The sequence below is a fragment of the Stegodyphus dumicola genome, chromosome 12, assembly GCF_044657685.1.
Source record: "Stegodyphus dumicola isolate Sdum_Otavi_A_Nest chromosome 12, ASM4465768v1".
NCBI classification, from domain to species: domain Eukaryota; kingdom Metazoa; phylum Arthropoda; class Arachnida; order Araneae; family Eresidae; genus Stegodyphus; species Stegodyphus dumicola.
In genome coordinates, this window is record NC_140779.1 from 73,376,335 (window position 1) to 73,399,593 (window position 23,259).

Consider the following 23,259-nt stretch of genomic DNA (forward strand, 5'->3'; position numbering starts at 1 on the left):
TCTCACCACAGGCTTAAAAAACGTTAAAAATTATAATTGTAACTAGATATCAAGTAGCATCTGGATATACTCTAGCTATCTAATTTAAATTCTACTAATTTTTTTAAAAAATCTCCGTTACCGGCACTTAGCAGCGTACGCGCAAACTTCAAAAGCTACGAACAGTTCTAAAAACAAGAAATCTCAATAAGCTTCAACAGCAGCTGCACTTAAGAAACTGAAATATTTAAATTTATTCTTGTGAATTAAAATTGACCTAAAATTTCTGAACTAGATCAATTACTGTGATGTATACTAAATAGAAAGAAGTATTAGGACACTACGTACTAAACTAAAAGGAATAGCAGCAAAAAGAAACAGGACAGTGTTTAATTCTTAGGAAAGATTATAAGATGTTTTCTTCCTCGCTTCCAGCATGCCGTCATGGTGTAACGGTAGCACACTCGGCACGTATACGATCGGTCTAGGGCTCGAGTCACGGCGAGGGCGTTGCACATTTTTTACATCTCCTGCTTCAAAATAAACTAATGCCTCTAGAAGATCATCATGAGTCTATTGTCATGAAATAGAGATGGCTATTTCAAAACAGTAACATAGCCAAAAATAGTGCTTTTCCAAACTTTTTATTCCGAATATCAAGCAATTTGAAATCCAGTTTGCTTGTTCTGCTTTTCAGCAACCAATGCATGCTATTTCGAAGATTATTGGTCATATAGCCCAACAAAGATATGTGCAAAGAATTGAATCCTGGTTTAAAATATGTCCAGGTCGCATACAAAATTTAACAACCAATTACCTACATATTAATACTATATCTATTAAAGTTTCATTTGCGTTTTAATCGAAAAGCTTATTATTTCTTTAAGAAAAATTTTAATTCATCATTTTTATTGGAATATAGCATTTAAAATTTTGACCCGATTTTTCTTCGTTGACTTTTCTGCTGGTTTTTGTTGATTAATTTGTCTGGTACAAATCTTGAAATTAATTATTTATTATTCTCAGTCTAGAGACTCATTTTTCTTGGAAATTTCATTCTCGCATATACGCGATGCTAATGCAATATTTCACAGAAATCTGCGTTCAAAATTTGATAAATCAGAAGGTTTAAACCTTCTTTCTTAGCACTCCTAGCATTTTAATTAAATACGGAATCGGATTTTGGAGGCAAACCTATTCCTTAATAATATTAACTTTGTATCGTCATAAACATCCTGTTTTTTTTTTTTTTTTTTTTTTTTTTTGTTTCTTGACTCTTAATTACTACGCATATGATAAGCTAGTTTAAGTTCATAAACCGAATAAAATCTGTGCTTATTTACAAAAAGCCCTTTTATTTCCTCTGTCAAAAGTAGCATAAATTTTAACGATACGCAGAATTAAACAATTAAGAACCTTTTAAATTATACAAATTTTTTCGACTTTTTTAACAGAAAAATTGAAGGGAAATTAGACAAATTTCTTTTACGGTAATTTCATGCCAGTAAATAATACATGCCCTTTTTGCTTAAGAAGTATTGAGGAAATGAATCATGAAAAACTTTAAATTAACTTTAAATTTAAACGAACTGTTAATGGATGTTATCAGATAAGTCAGAAAAATTGGAAAAAGACATCGGGACACGTATTCATTTCCTGTACCGTTTACAAGGAATAATTTTTCTGCATATTATCAGTGCATTTGTTTTCAATAGGAAATGAAACACAGCATTTTATATTATCCCGTTCTAGTTAAATGCACTTAAATTGGAAAATTAGTTTTAGCTATTATGATAGTCTTAGTCAAATGTGATCAACCATAAAATCATGGCGCGATGAATTACGCTCCATAAACTCCATAAACAGAAATTTAAAAATACTAGAAATAATTTTGTAGAAATCACATTATAAATATTACTGAATCCAGTTCCGTTCCACTTGTATGAAATTATTGTTTTCTCCATTGTTCTTTCTTAGTGTAAGTGGTTAGCCTATCCAAATAGGAAATATAAAACTTGCGATTCGAATCCAAGAGAGAATTTAGCTGATTCTCCTCATTTTCTAAATTGAATATACGTGTATACGAGCCAGTTTCCTTTACAAAATCCTCCACGAAGGTATCCCTCCCTTTGGCAGATAGCCCTCGAGGATTTGCAGTAATTAAATAACCTAACCTAACCTAATTTAAATATCTTAAAAGTCTACACAGAGGCATCAAACCAAAGTGTTCGTGATTACTTGTCACTCTCTAGGTTTGGTCAACTGAGCCTTGTGCCGTTGATAAATCATCCTTTAAATGAGGGAGAATAAAAGGAATTATCGCATTTTCCCTGAAATCTGTCACGGTGTAAGTGACCTAACACGAACAGCTAGCAAACAGAAAATTCGTGTTTCGAAACCTGACGAGAGTTCAGTGGATTTTGCACATTTTCTACATAAAAAATTTTAAGTTATCGAGACGCCAGAACTAATCTAATCGCCAGTAATCTATATGCCAGAACTGTATCTAATCTATATTATATAATTATCTATATATATTGAGTGTATTAAAGTATGGTGGAAGATAATTCTTCGCCACAGAATTTAACTGCTTAAGTAGGGAAGTACACAAAAATTTATCGCATTCTTCCGTGGATTGTCTCGTAGAGTAAGTGGTTAGTATATATACTTGCCAGCTGGAAGATTCGTAGTTCAAACCCCTCCGAGGGCACAGAAGGTTTTCTTCTGTTTCCTAACTGAGAAAAAGTTAAAAGTTTTTACTCACTCAAATCTCTCTAAGATAATTTTTATTTAAAATTAATCATTGTTAGAAGACCTATGATTCTAACTTTTAACAATATATGATTAAGAATATTATGTTGGTTACAAAATTATTTTGAACTTTTAATGCCTTTAACTAAAGCCGTCTTATTTAAAATAATTTTTATGCACAGTGTTGTATTCAGTTTACAGATATCATAGAATGTATGAACATCTTTAAGATTGCGCGTCTGAAAGTTTTATTCTTGGTTTCTTCTTTGTACGGAGAAAATTAGTTCTCACATATAAAATCCACTTATAAAAAGAAGAGTCAGGAAATTAATTTTGTGAAATGCTTTTATGTTTTTCTTTGTTTAAGTGACAATTTATAAAGGTTTGCTTAAATGAATTTTGCTTGTACATACAAATTTAATATCAAATGAAAATGGAAAGGCAAATATACTGAACTGTATTCAGTATTTTCTGGAAGCTTATATATAAGAGTTGCGATAAAGTCACTGAATACTGGTTGTTCGATCCTCAAATCTCAAATCTTCAAATCTCGGAGAGTGGGGCTGGCTGCATAGGTGTTTTTGTGGTTTTCTCATGTGTCCGCGTAGATACGGGTTAGGCTCAGTTTAGTTAGTTGTTACGCTCAGTTTAGTTAGTTAGAAAGTCCTCCCTTTAGACAGATAGCCCTCATACGCTTTGGGAAGTCATCTAAGCTGTTACTTTAAATGTGAGAATACAGAGTATCGATTCTGTTTCAAAACTCATTCTTTGAAATTCTCTGACATTCGCTGACATTTGAAATTCTCGACAATTAATTTAAACTTAAACTTTAGTTATTAGAGTTCATTAATTCTTTTAGCACTAAAAACTTGTGTTCAGTTCGTTTAAGGAAAAGTCTTCATTAAAAATCATTTGATGAGCAGTTCTTCTTTAAATTCAAATAACATGGCTTCAGCTTTTAGCTAATTTTTCTTTCATAAATAGCGGGCAGCATTAGTGGGACGTGAGGATCGTATGGTTTAAGATTCTTCGCATGGGACTGGCTTATAATACGTTTAGTAAAATTAAGGTTTTATTCAACATCTTATGCGTGTTTCATTTTTGCATTGATTTTAACGAATTTTTGCAGTAAAATCTTACTTTGTTCCAACTTATGAATGCAATACTCAGTGCCTCGTTAATTTCATTATTTTCTTATTTTATTTCATTACATTATAGTGGGTAGTTTAATTTTGGTTGAATGAAGGTAATTTGTTGTATATATATAGCTTTTTTCCAATGAAAAGTTTATTTTTTTAATACCAGTACAATAAATAAAAACAATATTATTTATTATTATTAGTAGTACTTACTTTTAGGGGTTACGCAAATAAAAGAAATAATTTCGTTATTTTGTTTTATATATGTTTGATTGTTGCTTTTATATTATTTGAATTTTGCTGATACCACAGAATTAACTTCTGACTACTTCAAAATACAGTTAGACATTCCATTTTCCTGATGTAAGTATTTTTTTTATAATATTTATTATATTTAAAAGTACAATTTGTAAAATTATTCTGCTATTTTTACTCGAATGTTATCTTAATGTTAAATAGTATTTTGAATATTACACCGTTATATTCATATTATTTATGCGATTTAAATTTATTCCACTTGTTTTCTTTCCAGAATCCGATATGCGGCACTTTTCTGAGAATTTAATTTTTTGGGGAGTTTTCTGTCAAGTTCTTTTGAGAGCCTCACTGGAAGATCAACAAGACAAGACAAAAGTAACGTTCGAGAAATTTCTTAAAATTCGAAATTAATTTAAAATGTGGAATTCGTGTTTCATTTCTTTGAAAACAAAATTTTTCCTTTCATGGTTATTTTAAATTATATATTACTTAAAAGCAACCAAAATTGAATCTGAAGATTTACAGTGGTTTTGTTGTAAAGTTTTATATCCTTCAGAGAATCTGTGTTCAGTGTTTTCTCTTTTCCAACTTAATATCAGTTTGTGAATTTTTTCTCGTTTCAATTCTATATCGATAAATTTAATTAAGGATAAGTTTATCTCATTATAAAACTGAAATTCTGATTCAGATTTGGTACAAACAAAATGAAGCTTAAATTCTCATTAAATAACTGAGTATAAATAAAAATTGAACAGTAAACAATATTGCTGTTACGCTCAGTTTAAATTGGTGCATTTTTCTTTCTCATAGACTTTTAATCGTTATGCTTTTATTATATTTCGTTGCAAATAATTATCAAAATAATTGGTAGAGGATTCGAATAAAAATTGCTATGTTTGGTAAACTGTTAAGATTTTCCATGAGCTCTACTTTCTGCACGATTATATTTTAAGTTCGTTTCTCTGGTAGTACTTTTGGGCAACGTCTTCGATTAAATCATACGAATGAATTGTGTCAAAACAAAATTTTGATGCCTGAAACTGTCAACAACTAAAGATAAGTAATACGCATGGTTATTCGTAATTTCAGGGAAGTATTTAAAAAATTCATAACAAATAAATTATGCGACTGTAATTGAATTTTGTTATACAAAAATAGAAAACAAATGAAGGTTTTTTTTTCACATATTTCACGGATGTTCAGGTTTAACATTTTATAGATACGACAGATATCTATGCACTTATCTGTGCTATACGATTCAAGTCGATACAGTCACACTATCATGATATGGAATGTCCTGAAGATTTAAAATTAGGTAATAAAAAGGAGGCTTAATCTCGAGTATATTTTTAATAAAACTTCATGATTTAAAGACTAGTTTGACATTGCTCTCTTTTCTCCATGAACAAAGGTTGCTTTTTGTCTAATATTAAATGCTACATAATGGCGTGTTTCACTTATTAGTGGCGAGTAGAAGTACAAGGACAACAAATCTTCATATGAAAACTTCACATGGAATGAAATCTGAAAGTCGACTTGACCATTGCCTTGTACCATCTACTCTTCTTACTCATCTACTCATATCAATGCATCATCTACTCGGCTTGCTCATCTCGTAAGGCAGGTTAATATTGAGATAGTCTAACAAGTTATATCTGTAATAGTCAGAGGGACAGTTAAGTTGTTGAAAGAGATAATCCCGACAGTTTCCATCACAATTAGACAGAATTTATCTTTCCAATATATGTAGGTAAATACACCAAGTGGATGCATAGACGTCAGCAGCATCAGTCAAAACGGTCACACTAAGCTTTTGTGAAATACGAGGAAACGCATAGTTCATTTACCTCTGTTTCAATGCAATAAGTAAACAGTTTATTTGATGTGAATATTTAAAAGGCTTCACGGAGTTGTGAATAATCCTGTGTAGATAAATATACATGTCTAAAACCAATATACCTCTAATCCAATTGTTTGAAATTTTGCGCGACAAGTACTTGCAACTGCAATCTAATATTAAGATGATTCTTCTCCCTATATTCTTGCGCTGAAGATAACAACTGCAGTATAGATATTTTTAAAAAGAACTCAGTAAGCAGAAATCAAATTCAATTGATTCTCAGTTAGACTTTCATATTAAATTATTGTCAGAAAATTCCAGAAAGGTAAGATGTTAGAAATGCAAAGCTAATTTAAACTTTAGTTGCTTTTTTCCACCTAATGTGCGTTATGTGCTGCGGACTGAATGGCATAAAGTCGGTTATACATAAAAAAGTCAACGAAATTAAAGTGTAATTTAACAATATGACAAAAGAGACGATGTAAAATGTTTTCCTCCCGAAAGTTATACTTTTCTTCTAAGCAAAATGCAATTACGTCCAAAAAAAATCTAAAATACTAGATGCTTATATCTTGATTTTAAAAGTAAATGATAAAATTCTATTCCTCGTTCATTTCAGAAGAAAGCTGATCGCTTCGGGTGGTGGGGTGATTCAGATCCTTGGCTATCAGAACCCCAGCCACCTGCTCCTCTTGGACCACCTCAGCGGCCTCAACCTCCCAGGCCTCCTGCTCCTCTGGACCAAGGACGACCACCAGCACCCTTGGTAGTACAGCCTCCTGCTCCCATTCAAACTCACCACCACTACCAACATCCATCCATTAATCTGATAGAGCAAGATCACGTTACCAGAGGAGGAGTACATGCAGAAGGTAAATATTTTGTTATTAATTTTTGCAAAGTGTAATAATTAAATTCTGTGACAAAACTTAAAAGTACGCAGGTGAAACTGCACACTAATGGATATTGCCGACTTCAAAGTCCTTCTTTTAGGAATCTATACGTTGACAGTGTTTCTCGTTTCTGGAAGCAGATCTATAACTAAGAATGTTGTTGACTATCTGTGTCGTATTCTGCTAGAACATAAATTATTTTAGAATAATTTCATCTCTTCAATACAATTTTAAATTTTGAAAACTACCAGAAATCAGACCGAAATCTGTTAGATGAACAGACATGATCATGTAAAGTAGTCTTTTTTTGGGCATTCTCTAAATGAGCGCAGTATGTAATGCATTGTTGTAAAACACAAAATTCGTAGATGATAAAGAACTTTTTCATGCTCAGTGTTTCAATTAAAATCAGCCTAATTATTTTTCGACTTATAAATAGTTCGTCAGATATCAGTCTCACCCTTAGCCCTTTGGTAGATAGGGCTTTTGAATTCTGTTTGAATTCTGTTAACATTAACAATCATCATTGCTATTTTTGGCTGTCTGATTCTTAGTTTTCCATCGTATCTTTTCTCCCATTTTTATATCTCGCAAGGCACTCAGATAATATATTTTTCAAGGTATCTTCTTCACAATCGATTTCACTTCTGATATTTGTTCAGGTTTGTTTTCAGAATTTTGCATAAAATTCAATGTTAATATGCCATTCTAACTTCGGTTTGCGAATTTTTACTCCCATACACACATAAGTGCCCAAACACACATAAGGTGCAGCTGCTAGTAGAAAGTACACCACCCTTTTGCCGTTGATCTTCACGTAAAATCCTCATACACTAGTACATATGTGGACCTGTTGTGCCCCAAGCATTACTTCAAAAGCGAAACGTTTGTGACATAAAATCAAATTAAACGTATATGAAATAATTCTGTAATTTCGCAACTTCGTTGGCCAATCTGATAAATAACTTTACGTCCGTAAGGTTAGTCATATACGTGAAAGAATTTCAAGAAATGCCTTTCGTGTATGCTTTCAAAAGAGGCGTTGTAATATAATTATTTCTATATTTTATGTAATTGTTGTAGGATAATTTACATTTCTTCTACTAAATTACACCGAATCAAAGAAGAAATCATTAAATCTTCGGCACTGCTTCTCAGATCATTTCCATTTTTGGTAAAAACGTGTTTCAAATTAAAGCAGTAAATAGAAGCATCGTTGGAAGTCCACTGCTTTGCACGGGACGAATATAAGAACATCTGAAAGCTTGCCTAGTAGCGTTAGACTGGATCCAAAAGTATGACTAACTTTGTGTGGTCAATGAAATTCTACTACGTTTCCTTTTAGATCTATCTCAATGAGAGAGGAATTAAGTTGTATATCATTTCGGTTATGAGTTATTTGAAACTATAAGTATCTCATCCAATTTTGTACCATAAGCACTGGGTTATTTTTTCTTGCAGCCCTTGTTTTAAATTACTTAAGTGTTAAATTACTTTATGTAGTTCTGCTGTCATGTGCAATCTGGGTAATTCAACCGATGCTAAGAAGTTTTTAAGAATGGATAAGAATTAGTATTGTTTTGACTTGAGATTTATCTGCTTTGAAAACAAATCCCAGGCTAACCATAAATCTGGCTAAGTGAATAATAGGATGGCACTAGATAAAGTGCCGAAGTACTTTAGTTTGCAATAAGAAAGGAATAACTTTTAAGTTCTTGCTAAGGTACTGAACATTCTTTTCAGTTTATAATCCGTCAAATCATAGTAAATAACTATTAATTTTACTGTTTAGTTATTTCGGATTATACTGTTCCTTCAATTCTTTAGAAGGCAATAATTATAGCATCAAGACAATAATTTCCATTCTGACTACAATAAACAGTAAATTACAGTAAACTCTTTTCCCTATATGCAGATATAAACTGTATACGATCCAATGGTGTAACTCTCTTCTCTGCTGTGGTTGTTCCTCCTCCTGAGTACACTTCCCAGCCTGTCTTCGAGGATGCAGCAGGTCCCAACTACTCTCCAGCCGATTGCGCCATGAGACCCAACGAGGCTCAAGGATATCCGAAAACTTCATTCGCTATGTATGTCCACCATTTCAACAAATGTGGAGTTAGAGTGCAACAGGGCTCTGATGGAAAGGTAGGAAAAATTCATTCTTTGCTTCTAAGTTGTTCAAGATTAATATAAACTCTTATGGGCACTTGACATTTAACAATATTTGAGAAAACTTCTATCCATGTGCAAATTGCAACTGCTAAAATACATTTTGGTAGACTTATTTTACACACAACATTTTACCCGAAGTTTAGAAAACAAGGGGAAAGGTCTAAGCGTCGAATTGAACTTATCTCAAACAAATGAGGGAGAGAAACAAACCTTCTTCTGCAATGTTAAGTTATAAAGAATTTCTAGTTGGCATTCGAAATAAAACTTCCTACGTAAGCGAAATCTCAGAAAAAAGGCTCTGCTACTTTAGACTTTCCGAAAATTGTTATCGAACGCGATAAAATTTAATTTTCAGAAGACCTTTTAACGTGGAAAGTTTGTCACTACCTTTGCATCCCTTTGTAGTTAGTTGTCAAATGTACATCTTTATTAAGTTCTTTCACATCATTCCCTATGCGCTTGTAGACATATTAACTACTATCATTTGCTTCTATTAGCAACTTCAGATGCTCAAACTCTACCCCGCACATGGTGCTCGAAAAAGACGGTAGGCATTTATCACGTTATATGAATAATATTAATGCCTTAAAGATGGTGTCATCATTTTTAATATGGGAATTTCTTGTCCTGGCAAGATATAAATTATTGCCATTTCCTTTCAGTGTATAAAATATTTCTTATAATGTGCATCGGAAATAAAAAAAATAAAATACATATTTAGTTCTTGAACAGCAGTACAAAAGTTACTAAGCAGTAATTAACATAGAATAATTTTTCTTATCATCTGCCGCCATTTTAAGTAGCTCTTTTCAAGTAGATGATTTTATATTTTGAACCTTGAATTTCTTTCTTAAATTAGTAGGCACTAGCTTGTGAACTAGTAACCGTTTAGTTTGAAACTGCTTCAGGTCCTGAGACTATGAATACGAATTACATATTTCAATGTTTACCTAAATATTATTTTTTTAAATTTTGCAATTTTAAAGTAAAACCATTTCTGAAATATTTAATAATAAATTCTTCAAAGTGTTAAACAGCAATTTGGGTTTTCCGCTTGCTTTCTATCCCATGTGTTTTTATTTTTATATGAAGTTGTAACTGGAACAGAAATGTAATAGAACATTAGTGACTGCTGAATGTCTATTGTTTGTGAGCTTTGTATTCAACTCGAACGTAGCAAAAGCATTAATCTAAGAAGATTGTAATTCTCAGTGAAAGCATTACATTTTATAGAGCGTGACTCAAAAATATGTGTACAATAAAGAATGGCAGAAAACTCATGTAAATGGAAAACGGAGTTCATAATGTAATCGAACATATTAGGTTCTGATAGTATTGCGAAGTTAAGCCTAATTAACTGTCTAAATTCACCTGTTTAAGATTTCTTATTCTGACGAAATAACACCTTCATAAACTAAACTAGAAGTCTAAATAACGTCAGTAACACAGTGAAAAAGGTGAAAATTATTCCAAAGGCTTATGAAAACTACATTTAGTACAACTAAACCTCATCAAGTACTAACCACAGCTGTTCTTAAGATTCCAAGAATTCAATTAATGTTTAAAAGAATGTAACACAAAATCTGACTTTTATTTGAATAATTCGGCTACAGATGATGGGAATTTCAGTCTTACCCTCTAACAAAAATTCACTCACAAAATCTTCTTGTCGGTCTAGGTGAGAAGCTCTTCGCTGTAGCCTAAACAGTACAATTTTACACAATACAGGTGTAATTTAGTGGCAGTTTTATAGTGACGGAGTGTGACTATAATACTGTCACTAAATTACAAGTTCATCCTTTCCTTAAACTCAAGCTAAATTGCATTCTGGAAAGAGCTGATACAAGAAATATAAACTACAGAAAAATAAAAAAACAAAAAACTTATTTAAACATAGTTTACATTAATTCAGAAGTCAAACAACAAAAATCAGCGTTATAGCTACAAAATTTTCACAGGACTAGTTTCGATGGTTTTACCGAACCATCATCTTCAGCTGCAAAACCGCAAATGAACAAGATAGGAAATAATGATTAGATAAGATAAGAAAGCCTGGACAAGAATAAGCAAGTGGCGCCATCTGTTGGCGAAAACAGAACTAAAACATAATTTCTCTAAAAGCCGAAGGCAATTTTGGATTGGAATTAGGATCGTTAACTAGAACAGAAAGAACCCTTTTACAAAAGGTTTTTCTGTACTCTCTTAAAAGGAGAGGAAAGTCACATGAATACTGGTAGCAAGATTTATCGACTTGTCTGTCACACGTCACGAAAATTGATGTTCGAGAACAAAGGAGTCTGTAACAATCGCAGTACCTCCTAGGAATCTATGACCACCATAATCGCCCGACTATCCGACCCCGACTTCAATGTGTGGTCCCGTTTTCAAACAAGAAAGTTTTTTAGCGAACCTAAAAAGTAGTTCGAAGACTTACTGAAGAATATAAGATGACATGTAAAGCTTTGGTGTTGCGACAGTAAATCGAGTGGCTAATCACCAGCAGCTCCCAAGCAAGGATAGCTGATAAATTCCAGAAATTCTAGACAGTTTCATGCGTTTCTGATCAGTTCCAGGAGCTTCGTTTTCTGTTCAATATGAGAAATCTGGGTCTTTTTTGTATTTTGAGAACGAGTACTCTAAGAAAAAAAGAAAGTTTCGGAAAATTTCAAGTCAAAATAAATGTGTTCTTAAGTTATTAAATTATGAATACTTCATGTAAACTCCTTGAATTCGATTACTTAAATGGGATGTTAGATTTTCAAATCAGTAATTTACTCAAAATTCGGAACTGAAAACAATTTATATAAATTCTCATCGATGAGTCTTAAAAACAGTTAGTTGCAAAACTAAACGCTCTATATCGATATATGCTTCATTCGCTTTTAATTTCAACATGCAGTAACACTATATGTCTCACAGCGTAAATATAATTTACTCCTGATCGAAAGGGATTATTAAACTTTATGGATAAATTGAGAGTAATTCATAAATGAGTGACTTTGATAGTTGGAAAACCTTAATACCAAATTTGAAAGTTTCAACTCAGAAGAGATAGCGTGAAATTGGAAACTAGCTGACAGTTGTGGTACCTATGCTCCATATTATATAAAAACCGTAATACAGTATATAACGACATCAAGTTATCATAGCGCAACTCACGACGCTTTCTCTCTATATATGAACGACCGAAAATCGTTTTTTCAAATGGAGATATATTTCATTATAATGTAAACTATAATTAAGACACAATAACACGCCGAATAAATACTAATTCAGAAGTCAAACAACAAAAATCAGCGTTATACCTACAAAATTTTCACAGGACTAGTTTCGATGGTTTTACCGAACCATCATCTTCAGCTGCAAAACCGCAAATGAACAAGATAGGAAATAATGATTAGATAAGATAAGAAAGCCTGTACAAGAATAAGCAAGTGGCGCCATCTGTTGGCGAAACCAGAACTAAAACATAATTTCTCTAAAAGCCGAAGGCAAATTTGGATTGGAATTAGGATCGTTAACTAGAACAGAAAGATTTTTATGAATGTGAAATGCCTCTAGAAAATCCAGTTCTCCAATGGAAGATGTTTTTTGAATAATTTTGGCAGCAGAAAAATTGAAAGTGTGATTTTCGGACCAACAATGTTGAGCAACAGAAGACTTCTGTGTTTCCTTTTTTCTAACATATGCCTCATGTTCTTTGACGCGAAATTTTAAGGCTCTCTTAGTTTGGCCAATGTAAATTAAACCACACTGGCAAGGAATCCTATAAATACCCCAGGAATTCATATCCGGAATGGGGTCCTTGAGTATAGAAGTTGGAATTTTATTGATGGGAGAATAAACAACCCGAAAGTTAAATTTCTGCAAAATATGTGCAACTTTATAGCTAATTGATGGAAAGAAGGGAATGACAACAGAATTTTTATAATCTCCTAAAATAAGAGTGTGGCTTTTAGTGTGTTGAGATGAGAATTTTTTAACTGCTTGATTAATAATGTTGGGTGAAAAGCCCCTGTCAATAGTTATTGCTTTTAAATAATTTAGTTCTTCATCAAGGGCTAGTTTGGAGGAGCAAACTTGAAGAGCACGGAAAACATAGGAATAAAATGAAGCTAACTTTTGTTTAGTCGGATGACATGATTTAAAGTGTGGTGGAAGGCAAACCGATGAAGGTTTACGGTAAACTGTAGTACTGAAGTTGGATGTGTTACGTGTGACCAGAATGTCGAGAAACGGAAGAGAATTGCAAGTCTCAAGTTCAAAAGTGAACTGAATAGCAGGATGAATAGAATTCATTGTTGAAAGAACTTTATTTAAATCATCTTTATTACCTTCAAACAGGGTAAAAGTATCGTCTACGTAGCGGAACCATGCCGGGAAGTTTAGAGTTTCAAACAATTTTGATTCATAATAATGCGTGTAGATATCAGCCAGGATGGGACTGAGGGGACTTCCCATGGCTAATCCCTCAGTTTGCTTGTAATATTTATTTTGGAAAACAAAATGTGTTTGTTTCCAACAGAGTTGAGTGAGAGAAATTAGCTCATCAATTTCGATGCAAGACAAATGAAATTCGCGAAGTCTGGTTTCTAGACATCTTAATGCACCCTCCACTGGGACATTGGTGAATAATGATTTTACATCAAAAGAAACCATGAGTAAATTACTAGGAGAAATGTTTTTAACCTTTTTTACAAACTCTATTGAATTTTTATGGTGTAAATGTTATTGTCTAATAGAGTGAAAAATCTAGAAACTAAATATTTAGCTAAAGGATACGAGACAATACCTAAATTTGATACAATAGGGCGGAAAGGAATACCACTTTTATGAATTTTGGGAAGAGCATATAATCTGGCACAATTCGCAACAGATGGGATAAGCGAATGTTTTAAGTTGCTTGAAATGATTTGCGAAGATTTGATCGCAGTTTTTATTTTGGATAAGTCCGAAGGTGAAGGATCTTTAGGGATCGGATTTTATGGTCCTTCGTTTAAGAGTTTAGTGACACCATCGATGTAAGTGTTCTTATCCATGACGACTATCTGGCCACCTTTGTCGGCCTTTGAAATGATAATATCCGGGTTAGAATGAATTTCGCGCATTGTAGCTCTTTCTCTCGCAGTTAGATTTGGTTTCAAAGGTTTATTATTGAAATTCACATTATGAGCGATAAGATGCCTAATCATTTCTTTCTGTGAATCTGAAACTTTACTGAACTTGAAAGCTTTTTCGATAGGAGCCAAAATCTTTGGAATCGAGGGTTTACAGGTTTGTGAGAAGTTAAAATTATATTTTAGAATTCTCTCTTGTTCTTCTGAAAGACTAACATTAGAAATATTAACTATTGGCTTGATGTTTACAATGGGAAGATTTTTTGAACTACTTGAACTGGAAGACTGTAAAAGAAGTTTTTCGAATTTAACTGCAAGGGTGTTTTTATGACGGTTAACTGCATTCTCCGTTCTAGACCAAGACTTTTGTTCAAGGGCAGTGAATTTTGGATATGATTTAGCGAGTTCCAGATGAAGCTTATAGAGTTCATGTTCAATTTTGGACAATTGTTGACGTGTATCCCTTATCACGGACCGAAGTAAGGCAAGCTTGCAGTTTAACAGAATTCTTGAAAAGCGACTCGAAGGTTTTTGATTAGATTTGATTTGAATAAAATTGGGGATCAATTTTTTACATTTACATTTAAGTAAAAAGCAAGATGATTCAGGAATTTTTGCCGTTTCAGGCGTAATTTAGTGAAACGATTAACGGATGAAGGCATGATAAACAATGCAGAAAATCAAACTAAATTAACTGAGCAATAATAAAGTACACTCAAAACAGCAGAAAATCCCTCACTGAAATGAATAGAAAACAAAACGTTTGTAAGCAAAATGCATGAAATCAGACAAGCAAAGCACAATATCCAAATGTACAAAACATAAACATAACTTGAAAATTGCAAAAATGTACTCACCGAAACTCCTACAATAACAAAATGGCGGCCACACCACGTGCAAAAAAGAAAGCAAAATGTAAGCCTGTGTGGGGCTTCTATAATTAAGACACAATAACACGCCGAATAAATACTAATTCAGAAGTCAAACAACAAAAATCAGCGTTATACCTACAAAATTTTCACAGGACTAGTTTCGATGGTTTTACCGAACCATCATCTTCAGCTGCAAAACCGCAAATGAACAAGATAGGAAATAATGATTAGATAAGATAAGAAAGCCTGTACAAGAATAAGCAAGTGGCGCCATCTTTTGGCGAAACCAGAACTAAAACATAATTTCTCTAAAAGCCGAAGGCAAATTTGGAATTAGGATCGTTAACTAGAACAGAAAGATTTTTATGAATGTGAAATGCCTCTAGAAAATCCAGTTCTCCAATGGAAGATGTTTTTTGAATAATTTTGGCAGCAGAAAAATTGAAAGTGTGATTTTCGGACCAACAATGTTGAGCAACAGAAGACTTCTGTGTTTCCTTTTTTCTAACATATGCCTCATGTTCTTTGACGCGAAATTTTAAGGCTCTCTTAGTTTGGCCAATGTAAATTAAACCACACTGGCAAGGAATCCTATAAATACCCCAGGAATTCATATCCGGAATGGGGTCCTTGAGTATAGAAGTTGGAATTTTATTGATGGGAGAATAAACAACCCGAAAGTTAAATTTCTGCAAAATATGTGCAACTTTATAGCTAATTGATGGAAAGAAGGGAATGACAACAGAATTTTTATAATCTCCTAAAATAAGAGTGTGGCTTTTAGTGTGTTGAGATGAGAATTTTTTAACTGCTTGATTAATAATGTTCGGTGAAAAGCCCCTGTCAATAGCTATTGCTTTTAAATAATTTAGTTCTTCATCAAGGGCTAGTTTGGAGGAGCAAACTTGAAGAGCACGGAAAACATAGGATCAAAATGAAGCTAACTTTTGTTTAGTCGGATGACATGATTTAAAGTGTGGTGGAAGGCAAACCGATGAAGGTTTACGGTAAACTGTAGTACTGAAGTTGGATGTGTTACGTGTGACCAGAATGTCGAGAAACGGAAGAGAATTGCAAGTCTCAAGTTCAAAAGTGAACTGAATAGCAGGATGAATAGAATTCATTGTTGAAAGAACTTTATTTAAATCATCTTTATTACCTTCAAACAGGGTAAAAGTATCGTCTACATAGCGGAACCATGCCGGGAAGTTTAGAGTTTCAAACAATTTTGATTCATAATAATGCATGTAGATATCAGCCAGGATGGGACTGAGGGGACTTCCCATGGCTAATCCCTCAGTTTGCTTGTAATATTTATTTTGGAAAACAAAATGTGTTTGTTTCCAACAGAGTTGAGTGAGAGAAATTAGCTCATCAATTTCGATGCAAGACAAATGAAATTCGCGAAGTCTGGTTTCTAGACATCTTAATGCACCCTCCACTGGGACATTGGTGAATAATGATTTTACATCAAAAGAAACCATGAGTAAATTACTTAGGGATTAGCCATGGGAAGTTCCCTCAGTCCCATCCTGGCTGATATCTACATGCATTATTATGAATCAAAATTGTTTGAAACTCTAAACTTCCCGGCATGGTTCCGCTATGTAGACGATACTTTTACCCTGTTTGAAGGTAATAAAGATGATTTAAATAAAGTTCTTTCAACAATGAATTCTATTCATCCTGCTATTCAGTTCACTTTTGAACTTGAGACTTGCAATTCTCTTCCGTTTCTCGACATTCTGGTCACACGTAACACATCCAACTTCAGTACTACAGTTTACCGTAAACCTTCATCGGTTTGCCTTCCACCACACTTTAAATCATGTCATCCGACTAAACAAAAGTTAGCTTCATTTTATTCCTATGTTTTCCGTGCTCTTCAAGTTTGCTCCTCCAAACTAGCCCTTGATGAAGAACTAAATTATTTAAAAGCAATAGCTATTGACAGGGGCTTTTCACCCAACATTATTAATCAAGCAGTTAAAAAATTCTCATCTCAACACACTAAAAGCCACACTCTTATTTTAGGAGATTATAAAAATTCTGTTGTCATTCCCTTCTTTCCATCAATTAGCTATAAAGTTGCACATATTTTGCAGAAATTTAACTTTCGGGTTGTTTATTCTCCCATCAATAAAATTCCAACTTCTATACTCAAGGACCCCAATCCGGATATGAATTCCTGGGGTATTTATAGGATTCCTTGCCAGTGTGGTTTAATTTACATTGGCCAAACTAAGAGAGCCTTAAAATTTCGCATCAAAGAACATGAGGCATATGTTAGAAAAAAGGAAACACAGAAGTCTTCTGTTGCTCAACATTGTTGGTCCGAAAATCACACTTTCAATTTTTCTGCTGCCAAAATTATTCAAAAAACATCTTCCATTGGAGAACTGGATTTTCTAGAGGCATTTCACATTCATAAAAATTTTTCTGTTCTAGTTAACGATCCTAATTCCATTCCAAATTTGCCTTCGGCTTTTAGAGAAATTATGTTTTAGTTCTGGTTTCGCCAACAGATGGCGCCACTTGCTTATTCTTGTCCAGGTTTTCTTATCTTATCTAATCATTATTTCCTGTCTTGTTCATTTGCGGTTTTGCAGCTGAAGATGATGGTTCGGTAAAACCATCGAAACTAGTCCTGTGAAAATTTTGTAGGTATAACGCTGATTTTTGTTGTTTGACTTCTGAATTAGTATTTATTCGGCGTGTTATTGTGTCTTAATTATAGTTTACATTATAATGAAATATATCTCCATTTGAAAAAACGATTTTCGGTCGTTCATATATAGAGAGAAAGCGTCGTGAGTTGCGCTATGATAACTTGATGTCGTTATATACTGTATTACGGTTTTTGTATAATATGGAGCATAGGTACCACAACTGTCAGCTAGTTTCCAATTTCACGCTATCTCTTCTGAGTTGAAACTTTCAAATTTGGTATTAAGGTTTTCCAACTATCAAAGTCACTCATTTATGTGTGTGTGTGTGTGTGTATTTAATTACGGCAAAGCACACTAGGGCTATCTGCCTAAGGGGAGGGATGTCTTTCGTAGAGGACTTTCTAAGGGAAACTGGCTCGTATACACGTTACACGTGGGGAAAACCACGAAAACACCCATGCAGCCAGCCCGTTCGCGGGATTCGAACCTCTCACTCATTTATGAATTACTCTCAATTTATCCATAAAGTTTAATAATCCCTTTCGATCAGGAGTAAATTATATTTACGCTGTGAGACATATAGTGTTACTGCATGTTGAAATTAAAAGCGAATGAAGCATATATCGATATAGAGCGTTTAGTTTTGCAACTAACTGTTTTTAAGACTCATCGATGAGAATTTATATAAATTGTTTTCAGTTCCGAATTTTGAGTAAATTACTGATTTGAAAATCTAACATCCCATTTAAGTAATCGAATTCAAGGAGTTTACATGAAGTATTCATAATTAGTAACTTAAGAACACATTTATTTTGACTTGAAATTTTCCGAAACTTTCTTTTTTCCTTAGAGTACTCGTTCTCAAAATACAAAAAAGACCCAGATTTCTCATATTGAACAGAAAACGAAGCTCCTGGAACTGATCAGAAACGCATGAAACTGTCTAGAATTTCTGGAATTTATCAGCTATCCTTGCTTGGGAGCTGCTGGTGATTAGCCACTCGATTTACTGTCGCAACACCAAAGCTTTACATGTCATCTTATATTCTTCAGTAAGTCTTCGAACTACTTTTTAGGTTCGCTAAAAAACTTTCTTGTTTGAAAACGGGACCACACATTGAAGTCGGGGTCGGATAGTCGGGCGATTATGGTGGTCATAGATTCCTAGGAGGTACTGCGATTGTTACAGACTCCTTTGTTCTCGAACATCAATTTTCGTGACGTGTGACAGACAAGTCGATAAATCTTGCTACCAGTATTCATGTGACTTTCCTCTCGTTTTAAGAGAGTACAGAAAAACCTTTTGTAAAAGGGTTTCTCCTTGCCTGTAAAATTCTGTAAAATCAAAGAAATGAAAATAGTCAGGAAAACTGAAAGCATTTTTAAAAAACTCGGGAAAAGATGACACATTTTTGAAATGTTCAGAGTAGTTAAAAAAGAGTGAAGACGAATCCAGAATAAAAGTAACTCTGGTTTTTCTTCAGGAAACAAATTGAACAATTACTGTAATCTTCATTTATCTTTCAAAAATTGCTTTAATTATTTTATATCTTATACAATTCTATCAAACTTCAGTTCCCATTTTACATCTTAGTGAACTGTTCCTGACTTCCCTTCGGAAATGTTACTGGCTGGATAACATCTCCTCAGAAATCTAACCATCCTTCAAAAATAAATAGTTTATTTAAAAAGAAGAAACACTGTGTGGTTATTTATTACAATAGTAACACTATTAAATTAAAGCTTTTTTCAATGCAGTGTATTCTTAATTTTTCAATTTTTTCGAAACATCAAAGAAGAAATATTTATTATGAACGACTCATAGTACAAAATTCCTCTTGCAGAATTAAATGGCTTTTCCAGAATTGTATCATTTAAAAAAAAACCTATCTAGTTTTTTGAATGGTTTAGAAACAAATTTCAACTGTACTCTTGGCCACAAGAGCCTTTACCGAGACATTATTTTCGCAGCCGTTTGTCATAGAAATTCAAAAAAAATAAATTTTGTAAAATTTGTAAAAGCTAACTTTTTATGCGTTCTTCCCCTGGTTCCTATACGTATATTTATAAACATTTTGCGATCATAATACACAAAGTTTCACATCCGTAATAATCCGTACAAAAATTTACAGAGATATTTAATTTCAAAATTTGAGATTTTTTACATCGTATTCAATTTGCATTGAGAATTTAGTTAATACATAAATTAGAATAATTTGAGGTTGATTTTTTCCCCTTAAACATCTTTCATTGATTGATTTACTAATTTTCTACATCAATTTATAATTTTTTACACCTGATACGTTAAAAGAGATTTCATCTAAGTAATTTATCAGTTTTGAATGTCTAATGGTATGTTATTTATGTTCTCATGAAATTTTACGACTTTAGAATCGTAATTTGGTAATCGTATGCAAAACATTTCTTGAAATACAAATATTTTCTTTTTTTAATTAATGCATGTAATATTACGATTTAGCTTCGTGCTAATACTGAAGTCTATTAGTGCTTTTTACAACATGAATTCTTAAGATTCTGTGATTCTGTGTATAAGACTTCCATTTTGAAAAAAAAAAAAAAAAAAAAAAAAAAAAGGAAAAAAAAAAAAAAAATGTCGATCAATATTTTTAACAATAATTTGCATTAAAATTCTCGTCACTTAATCTCTTAGCAACGGAAACCTCTTTCTAAATTAATATTTTAATTTTAGTTTGGTGCGTATCTAAAAATTTCGCTCTTCAGTTTGTGTACTGCTCCTAAATATTATACCCGATTTTAATACCAAATATCTCGGTCAATTATTGTCGTACGGGAGTCAAAGGTTTTGTGTCATATGTTTAATAACGAACAGAATATTTTACAAACCGTAAGTAGGAACAAAAGAACGCATAAAAAGATGGATTTTATAATTTTTATATTATTTTTTCCTTAAATTTAAAAATGACAAAACAGGAATATTTGCTTCATTTAAAATATTTTTTGCAATTGGAAATAGATGTGTACAACCAAGGCTTGAAAAAATAAATGGCCTGGTAAGAAAGTTTCTGGACACAGTGAATTTTCCTTTCATTTGATTCACAGTAATGATTAAGATAAATGAAATTTTTATGACCTTACTAGTTACTAAACTGTAATTTGTATGTCATGAAATTTACAAATTGAATATCAATGGAAATTAAGTTTTCAATAATTTTTAATTACTTCGATTTTTAATTCAAAATCTTGTATAATCACCCAGAATAACTGTTTTAAGTCGAAATGGTGTAAAGACGCAATTACAGTTGCTAAAGAAAACAAAATTTAGAAACAGCAATATGTCTAAAATAAGTAAAACGTACGATTCTGTAATTTGCAAGGTTAACCATAACCTAATTTTTTAGATGTTAATGCAAAAGGTTTTGAAAAACTTAAACTGCTGTTGCAATTAAACTGAATCATCAATGATTCGATAGTGGACGATAAATGAGACATTGTGGTAAAGCGAGGACAAGACACATTAAAATATTATTATCCTTCATATGCACCAGCACCAGGTCACTGCATCTATAGTTTCCATCTCTGCTGCTGCTTCCAGAGTTCAAAACTGTAACTCCATCTGTCTAATGTAAAAATCATGAAATATAAGACACTGCTAGACTGCTTAAAACGACATATTTTTCTACCGTAACGTTCGGGTAATCAAAATGTTCTAAATATTGCCTTAGAGATGTGTGCACTTTCACCAAAACATATTACTTTTCTGCAATCATCGCATTAACAGAACGTGGAACAGTATTTTTATTTTTGCATATTTTTATAAAAGCTAACTTGTATACCTCTCGTAAATTTTCGTTAACCGAAGAAAAGTACTTATATAAATCTTTCATAAACCAAGTGACGCAAAGCGAGCATTCATAAGGGGATGATATTAAGCATTCATTCTGAGCCTCCACTTTGCTCCACATTTGCTCTCATAAAATATCCGATTTGGCACCAATGATAAAAAAAATAATTTTTGTTACCGAATTCTGGTAAAACGCATCCCAGTACTGCAATCATGTTTTACAGCATTAAACATTTTAACGAGAAAAAAATTGTTATCATCTTAAAGTATTATTTTTGTTCTATGATTTTGCAATGTGCTTTGTCTATCTTCATCCAAATGGTGTCCGCCGATAACATCGCGGCAAAAACATCGCGGACGAAAACGTCGCGGAGAAAACAAGGTAAGGCGAAAACGTCGTGCTACAAAACATCGTGGGAGAAAAAATCGCAAAGAGAAAACATCGCAGTTCTAAAACATCGTGGTACAAAACATCGTCGTCGAAAATAAAGCGCTTCAAAAACTTCGCAGTTTAAAAGCATCGCCGTCGAAAATATCGTGGTAGAAAATAAAGTATCTACAAATCATCGCATGACGATAACATCGCAGACATGCTTTTTTCAGGTTTTAATAATTGTAAATGGTTATTCCCATAATGATTTGTCAGCGCAAGATGTAAAGAAGCATAATTTTTACTTTCACATTTTTTTATTAACTAATAAATTTTTGCTGAAAAGGTAAGAAGGAAACTTAAGCATAGAAAATTAAATGCAACTTATAGATTACACTTTTCATGAAAAATTACCAGTAAAAACTTTATGAAAAATGATTTATTAATGGCCTGTGTTAGTTAACTATGTCAGTTTAAATTTTTATTAAGTGCTATAAGTTGCATTAATTTTCTATGCTTAAGTTTCCTTCTTATTTTCTCAGCAAAAATTTATTAGTTAATAAAAAATATGAAAGTAAAAATTATCCTTCTTTCCATCTTGCGCTCACAAATCATTATGGGAATATGCATTTACAATTACTAAAAACCTGAAAAAATCATGTCTGCGATGTTATCGTCATGCGATGATTTGTAGATACTTTATTTTCTACCCCGATATTTTCGACGACGATGTTTTTAAACTGCGAAGTTATTGAACCGCTTTATTTTCGACGACGATGTTTTGTACCACGATGTTTTAGAACTGCGATGTTTTCTTTTTGCGATGTTTTCTTCCACGATGTTTTGTAGCACGACGTTTCCGCCTTGCGTTGTTTTCTCCGCTACGTTTTCGTCCGCGATGTTTTTGCCGCGATGTTTTCGGCTGTAACCCATCCAAATGACTAGCAGCAGGTTCCCACTTCTCCTTGAATAGGCTTCTTTTTGAATAAATTTTTTCTATATGCTGTGTGAATAAAATGTTACGCAATTACTTTTCTTGTTGACAATTAAATTTTTAGATGTTTTATTTAAAATTAAATGCTAAAAGTAATTCAGTTACTGCTCTCATTTAAGGAGTGGATTTCTGTCACACTGCGATTCCCTTATATGGAAGGACTTCGCATGGCTGAAGACGAGTACGTCATGATCATGTGCAAACCTCAAGACCGAATCGCTACGACTCAGCACGTCATGGATATGCGTAGCACAGCGTGAGTAAAGGCCATTTTTCTATGTTATATCATACTATATTTGCTAAATAATGCGCATCAAAGTATGTGTAAGACTTTCCGTTTGTTACGAAGGTGAACTGAGTTGAACAGTTCGAACCTTTG

The 23,259-nt window shown here is 32.9% G+C and overlaps 1 protein-coding gene across 1 annotated transcript in view; it reads left to right on the forward strand.

The window, feature by feature from the left end:
- LOC118199846 (uncharacterized) overlaps positions 1-23,259 on the forward strand; it is a 61,361-nt gene that overhangs the window by 19,804 nt on the left and 18,298 nt on the right. Inside the window, exons 3-6 of the mRNA XM_035371708.2 lie at positions 4,402-4,502; positions 6,587-6,839; positions 8,776-9,008; positions 23,000-23,136. Of these exons, the coding sequence (XP_035227599.1) occupies positions 4,410-4,502; positions 6,587-6,839; positions 8,776-9,008; positions 23,000-23,136 (716 nt within the window). The 5' untranslated portion in view covers positions 4,402-4,409. The remainder of the gene's footprint in view (positions 1-4,401; positions 4,503-6,586; positions 6,840-8,775; positions 9,009-22,999; positions 23,137-23,259) is intronic.